General features: G+C 43.9%; 1 protein-coding gene across 1 annotated transcript in view; it reads right to left on the bottom strand.

The window, feature by feature from the left end:
• Window positions 1–1,008: 1,008 nt before the first annotated feature.
• Window positions 1,009–7,814, bottom strand: part of aacs (acetoacetyl-CoA synthetase) — a 38,744-nt gene continuing 31,938 nt past the window's right edge. Inside the window, exons 13-18 of the mRNA XM_062542754.1 lie at window positions 7,132–7,245; window positions 6,338–6,463; window positions 5,744–5,813; window positions 5,159–5,217; window positions 4,630–4,832; window positions 1,009–3,565 (exon numbers count right to left, since the gene is read on the bottom strand). Coding sequence (XP_062398738.1) covers window positions 3,428–3,565; window positions 4,630–4,832; window positions 5,159–5,217; window positions 5,744–5,813; window positions 6,338–6,463; window positions 7,132–7,245 — 710 coding nt within the window. The 3' untranslated portion in view covers window positions 1,009–3,427. The remainder of the gene's footprint in view (window positions 3,566–4,629; window positions 4,833–5,158; window positions 5,218–5,743; window positions 5,814–6,337; window positions 6,464–7,131; window positions 7,246–7,814) is intronic.

Here is a 7,814-nt window from a genome sequence, read left to right as displayed (position 1 = left end):
AACAGGACAGAAAGAAGGTTATTCTCTTTGAATCTTGTCATTCTTCCATGCCAATCTGCATAATATCTGATCTGCCAGAACAGTGAAGCAAGAACATCCGTCCATCAATTCCACTAATTAAGAGGAAGGCTGCTCAACCTCCTGGTAATCTCCTCTTCATTTGTGTAGAGCACCACAGATATTCAGAAAAAGGAAGGTGACATTTTCAGATTTATGATTATGGACAAGACCAACTCTACTGGGCTTGCGCAATGTCTCTACTTGATAACCTGCTAATAAATATGTCACTATAATGTGTGACCAACACTATCCATCAAGATAATCACCACCATATCTTCAGTCAGTACTATCTAACTTCATGTATCAATTCCCATTCAAATCATCTTGGTATGTAACTGTGCTTTTTCTGCGCATCAACATCAATAGCAAAAATGAATGAGATGACTCAATCGAGTTCCTTGTGGTTGTCCAGTTACTGATACCGAACAGTACAAAAATAGACTCGGATGATGGAAACCACTTATGAAATCAGCCAAGATGAGCAGAATTGTTCGACTGAAGGACCCCTATGATGCTTCTCACAGGGCTCTACCTCTAAGCATACCCCCCCCCCCTCCTCCACCTCCTCTCCCTTCCCCAGAGCCAGCAGCTAAGAAGCCGCGGCCTGTTCCTCTATGGGCTACCGTGGGATGGCAAAGGTGCAAGTCTCCTCCTAACAGACATTAATTGATTGATATCGTGCGACCCAGAGCTACCCACACGTGCCAAGGTAAGCCATCTGCGGTGCAATTAGACAGCCATCTGATGCACACCTATGTGCACCTGTCGGGATCCTGGGACATGGCCAAAAATTAGGAACCCAGACCAGAGCATAGCTCACCGTGATAAGAGATGGGCATTGCCTAACTGAAGTCCATGAGGTAAGGATCACCTCGAATGCAATAACAGGTCATCTTGATTAATATACAATGCAATAATAATAGTAATAATAATACAAAGGCAAAAGGATTACGTTGTTACAATATTTTATTTACTTAATTTATTACGTTTGTTTAATAGAATATGTATCTTCGGTCCATATAATTTAGGTAGTCTTATGAAAGACACTATATTCACAAATATTTATTCTACAGGTATGTTCAATGTTCTTCACAGTAAAATGAAAAAATATTGTCAAAACAAAATATAAGCCGTCAAGTAGAACAATTGCTTATTTCTTTTTAATTAACTAATTTTGAGACATTTACATCAACATACAAGGTAAGTTTAACATTCACATGAATGAACATTTATCTTATGTCCGATGACCAGAGTTATACTGTAGATCTTCAACTTATAAAAAAAAAAATACGACAAAAATGGAATAGACATTACAGGAATGTCATAGCTGAGATGTATTGACAGTTCTGCCGATATCAAATATTTTCTTCATTGCGCACATTTAGGTTCACAAAAGATTAGTTACTCACAACTTTGAATAAAATAGACATAAAACTGGAGTCCTTTACTCAAAAGACCCCTGTAGTTGGGTAAACCCAAAACATTATTGTCAGTAACCTCTAACACTAACCGTCATATAAACCGAAGCGGTTTTAAGAGTCGAAGGCTGTCAATTCCATCCATTCATTCGACAATAAAGAGGTAACTTCATGACCAGTCAACCTATCAGCAGCAACAGGGTAGGACAACAGGGTAAGACAACCGTCTAACGTTACTCTGGGTACATACAAAATATAGAAGCACTATACTGTTACACTACTGGGTTATCCAATAGTGGCTTCACATGCATTTTAGTGCAATGATCACAAAGGCGCAACTGGTCAGGAGAGTGGAGATGGGCGATGAGACGTACGCGGACCTAAAATCTCAACGTAAATAAAACATTAAATAGCCATTCCCATTTGTCCTGCTGCCACATGTAGTGTTTCTGCGAGAAGCCTTTGTTGAGGTCTGAAGGCATGTTAGACTGACATGTTACACGGACAGTTAATGGATGCGATAAAGATCTCTGATAGGTTTATAAAAATGACGCAGAGACGGCAGAAAAGCCACTTCAAAAGAGGAGCACCAGGAGACGGTGGAACTACTGGGGAAGAGTGGAAATGCTCGGATTTGGCAGTTTAGGAAGCCAAACAACAAGGGACTTCAAACAAAACTCTGATGGATTTAGCTGCTTGAGGCGACTTAAAATACATTGTATAAAAATCTAATCCCTTTTTAATGTCCACTTCAAGCATGTAAACAAAGTGCCCCTCCTCCTCCTCCGACGAAACCAACAGTACCAGAGTTTTTTCCTGCAGAGAGACTAGCTTTGGGCCTGGTCCACAATTTATGAAGAAGAAAAAAAAAAACTCCAGGGAACTCATTAACTTCCTGTCTAACGTGTTTGTGTAAAAAAAGAAAGGAAAATCAGACAGTGTTTCAATCATGATTTGGCAGAGTCTGCTCACACGATACTGAACAGTGGAGTTGGACTGGAGGACTCCCAAGCCCCTCAAACAAAGTTACACCCCCCCCTCCCCTCCCAGTACCAGGCCTGAACATACCTCAAGCGCATCACAAACATTTATGTTTCTTAATTGATCTGAACCTGATCATTACACCAGTTATACCAGACATTACCTGACTGTACTGAGGAGGCATGATCAACTCAAGACTCCCAGTGGGGACCTTCTCTATTTCAGCTCCACAATGTGACGGAGAGCTGCTTCTACACACACACACACACACACACATATCCAGAGTAAGCCCTGATCATTCAACATGTATCTGTGGCAAGAAAATACTCTACTCCCATCAAACAATAGGTATGAAGACAGCCATCAAAGGCCAAGTATGGGTCCCTGACAAAAGCTGTTATGGACCATTTCTCCTGAGACACTTTTCTGCCCAGCAACCCATGGGAAGGATCCCAATTCTACAGAGATAAACGGAAAAACTGAATCCTCCTTTCCCAACAACATTAAACTCACTATCAGAGTCTAATAGAGGCAACGGTGAAAGGAAAAAAGACAACAGATAAAAATAGACTTCAATAAAAGAGGAGTTCAGGGAGAAGGGAGGGGTGGGGATGTGGGCACAAAAAAATTATTCTGTTGTATGTTTGTTGGCTGGATTGACAGAGCGATGATGCCAGAACGTTCCACGGGGGAGGAGCTTGTGGGCGGCTGGGCTTCTAGAACTAAGCAGCCTCTGGAGACGGGGAGCACTCTGGGAATTTTCCGGAGAAATCCACACTCCCAGTGCCCCTAAAGGCGGACAGGTTTTTGCAGCATGTAAAAAAAAAAAAATCATAAAAATAATAAGGATAATAACAATAAAAAAAAAATACTTCACTATTCAGTTCGAGAGGCTGTATTTCTCTCTCTCTCTCTCTCTCTCTCTCATTGTTTGTCCCTTGGTTCCCATTTGAGGCTGTGAGTGGCGCTTAGAAGTTCTGCAGCTCGGGCAGGTTCTTGTAGAGGTCCAGAGAGTCGGGGTTGGAGAAGGCGCCGCGCTGGGTCACATCCTTGCCTGCGATCACCTGCTTCACCGCCACCTCCACCTTCTTCCCACTGATGGTGTACTACACCAAAGGAAACAACAGAGCAAGAGTAAGGGAAGATACTATGTAATTATATGTGTGTATGTGTGTGAGTGTGTGTGCATGCATATGTGTGCATGTGTGTGTGCATGTGTGTGTGTGTGTGTGTGTGCATGTGTGTGTGCGTGTCTATGCATATGTATGTGTTCATGAGTGTGTGTGTATGCATATGTGTGTATGCTTGTGTGTGTTTATGCATCTGTGTGTGTGTACGTGTGCGTGTGCGTGTACGTGTGCGTGTATGTGTATGTATACAGATGCAAACATATACAACAAACAAACTCTACACCAAAGAGTGATGGAGAGAATACAGGGATCCCTATCAACCTCTCCATCCATTTACATCGCTCATCCATCCATCCATCCATCCATCCATCCATCCATCCATCCACATCTTTCTCTCCATCCATTTACATCACTCATCTATCCAGCCATTTTTCTCTCCATTCATTTACATCACTCATCCATCCATCAATCCATCCGTCTCTCTCTCCATCTATTTACATCACTCATCCATCCATCCATCTTTCTATCCTTCCATTTACATCACTCATTCATCCATTCATCCATCTATCTTTCTCTCCATCCATCTACATCACTTATCCATCCATTCATCCATCTTTCTCTCCATCCATCTACATCACTCATCCATCCATTCATCTTTCTCTCCATCCATTTACATTACTCATCCAGCCATCTTTCTCTCTATCCATTTACATCACTCATCCATTCATCCATCCCTCCATCCCTCCATTTTTCTCTCTATCCATTTACATCACTCATCTATCCATCCATCCATCCATCAATCTATCCATCCATCCATCCGTCTCTCTCTCCATTCATTTACACAACTCATCCATCCATCCATCCATCCACCCATCTTTCTCTCCATCCATTTACATCACCCACTCATTCATCCATCAATCCATCCATCAATCCATTCATTCATCTTTCTCTTCATCCATTTATATCACTCATCCATCCATTGGATCCATTCATCTTTCTCTTCACCCCCCCCCCCCCCCCCCCCCCCCCCCCCATCTCACCGGAATGTCCATGGTCTCGAGGAGCAAGGCGGGCACGTGGCGGGCGGAGAGTGCCACCCTGATGGCTCCGCGGATCCTCTGCACCAGCTCAGGGCTGAAGGGCTTGTTGGGCGCCATCTTCAGGAACAGAATCACCCGCTCCTCGCCGTCCTTGTTGTACTGGGGGACGCATAAGCTGTCGGACACCTCTTCAAAAGCCTCCACTGTGGAGAAAATGGCGATCGATCAAGCCATGAGTTTGCACGTAACATTATCACATAACGTTCTCTCTGATTGGTGGATCAAGCCTTGAGTTCGCGCATAACATTATCACATAATTTTCTCTCTGATTGGTGGATCAAGCCTTGAGTTTGCACATAACATTATCACATAACGTTCTCTCTGATTGGTGGATCAAGCCTTGAGATCGCACATAACATTCTCACAAAACGTTCTCTCTGATCGGTGAATAGCACACAAATTCAAGCTGTTCGTGTTTATTCATAGTTATGACTTTAAACGGCCAGTGTGTCAGCAGACTGGATCTTACCGATGTTATAGATCTCGGAGCTCCCAAATCGAACTCCATTGGGGTTCAGAGTTCCATCACTGAAAACAAGCAGTGGACAATGTTAATGTACATACTAGGGACACCATTTTACACTAGATAGATATATAGATAGATAGATACAGTAGATAGATAGATAAAAATCACATACATTCACATAGGCTCATACATACAACTAAAAATACAAAGGAAGATAATCAATAGTGTACTATTACAATAAGGTTAGCTTATTCTTAGTGTCATTATAAGAACACTGCCAGTGCAAATTCTATTCTATTCTGAGGGTGGATGGATGATATCATATGGATCCTATGGATCTTCTGCTAAGACAAATGTAAACATACTCCAAGCTAGAACATAGCATCACCTTACTTTAAGCGTGGTCTGAATGGCAATGGTACTGCAAGTTTAGAAGTGTTTTAAAGTTTTCTACAACTACAAAATACCTATTGCGCCTGAACACACAGACAGATAGAGAAAGAGATAGATGTCAAGATGGGAAAACATAGAGACAACAGAGAGAGAGAGAGAGGAGAGAGAGAGAGAGAGAGAGAGAGAGAGAATCACCTTCTCCCCAGCATGACTATGCCTCCCGTCTTTGGATTGATCTTGCAGTAGTCTCCGTGAGCCCAAACACCTGAGCAGACAAACACACACACACACACACACACGCAATAAGAGAGCGTCTCCAGCTGGAGAGATGAGCAGCAGAGATGAGCAGATATTGGGGTTCTTAAGTACAGCCTCCATGCGCATGGTATAGACAGCTTGTGCACGCCTACACACACACACACAAACGAAAAACACACACACCAAAACAAACAAAAACACACACAAATGAACAAACGAACACACACACACAAACGAACTCACACACCCACACACAAAAACACACACACACAGACACACAAACAAACAAACACACATATCCCTGGAGTGTCTACACACAGAAACACAAAGACAGAGATAGATAGATAGAGAGAGGAGAGAGAGAGAGAGAGAGAGAGAGAGAAAATGGACTCCCTTCCAAAAATATGTCTGCAAAACAAACGTGCCCAGCCCGGGCACAAATAGCGGCTGCGCGCCACCACCACTCGGCTTAATGGCAGCCGTCTCTCTATCAGCGGCGGGCGGCACGCGTTGGCAGGCGGTGGGGGTTACCGGGATAAGTGGAGAAGTAGGCTTTGCGGTATTTGATGCCACTCTCGTCGTTCCAGAAGTGCGTTGGCTGACAGGGGATGGGCTTCAGGCAGACCAGCTCACCGCTCTCCCCCCACACCGGTGTCCCTGTTTGAGGACACGCGCACACACACACATGTGAGCACACACACACACACACACACACACACACACATTTGCACACACACACACACACACATTTGCACACACACACACACACACACACACACACACACACACACAACACACACACACACACACACACACATTTGCACACACACACACACACACACACACATTTGCACACACACACACACACACACACACACACAACACACACACACACACGCACACACACAGTTTGAGTCTGGCACAGAAAACGACAAACTTTTGAAAAAGCATTTATTTGAGAATTTGAGGAAGGACCATTAATGATGGCCCAAATAATTTTGCTGGTTGGTTAATCTAACACACACGTGCCAAAACAATAAAAAAAATAAACGAATATGCAAAAAAATCTCAGCATATTCAGTGGCCACGGTGGCCTCTCGCTTTCAGAATCGCAATCAGCAGATCAGCGATGCCACCCTGTTCGCATGGGCCAACACCACCAATTACACACACATGCTCAAATCACTGATTGCTGAGGACAGTCTGTCATTGGCATGGCGCGCATGGCACAGGCGCGGGTGGCAAAACCGCAGGGCATCGGCGCCCTGACAACACCCTCTCTGCACTGCCACCCCAACCCCCAACCCCCCCCCGCTGGCTCTCACCTTCCAGGCTCCAGGCCTCCACTGCCATGCCCAGGTTCCTGGCCTGGATCTCGCCACGGTGGACGGGCAGCGCCACATTCTGGCCCATGAAGCAGGAGATGATGTCCGTGCCACCTGTGGATCAGCAGCATCACAGTCACCATCGCATCAGAATCACCACCGTCACCATCACCACCATTCATGTCTGTACAATTGTTCATTTAGAAGGCTTAAAGGAAAGGGAAATGTGTGACGACCGGTAAATATTATGGTTTTGAAAATATTGTCGTGGACAATTCATCATCGTCATCAAAACACCATCAACACCATCATCATGTCTGTACGTTTGTTCATTTAAAAGGCTTAAAGGAAACGGAAATGTGTGACTAAATATAATGCTTTTGAAAATGCTTTCGTGGACAATTCACCATCGTCATCAAAATCACCAACACCATCACCATCATCATCGTGTCTGTACATTTATAAGGCTTAAAGGAAAGGGAAATGTGTTGACTAAATATAATGGTTTCGAATGTTTGTTTGGACAATTTCAATCATCTATTTTCAAATCTGTGACAACCCAGCAGCCCGTGCCTGAAATCCAACACTGTGTCTGAGATTTTGAAGCTGGCAGAGTCTTTCCTCCACAGCAATTCATGCTTTAGATATGCACGTTTCATCAGAATATCGGCCAGGGATTTGGA

This window comes from Sardina pilchardus, chromosome 8, assembly GCF_963854185.1.
Source record: "Sardina pilchardus chromosome 8, fSarPil1.1, whole genome shotgun sequence".
NCBI classification, from domain to species: Eukaryota; Metazoa; Chordata; class Actinopteri; order Clupeiformes; family Clupeidae; genus Sardina; species Sardina pilchardus.
Note: the sequence above shows the minus strand (reverse complement) of the source record. Positions and strands in the feature narration are given on the sequence as shown.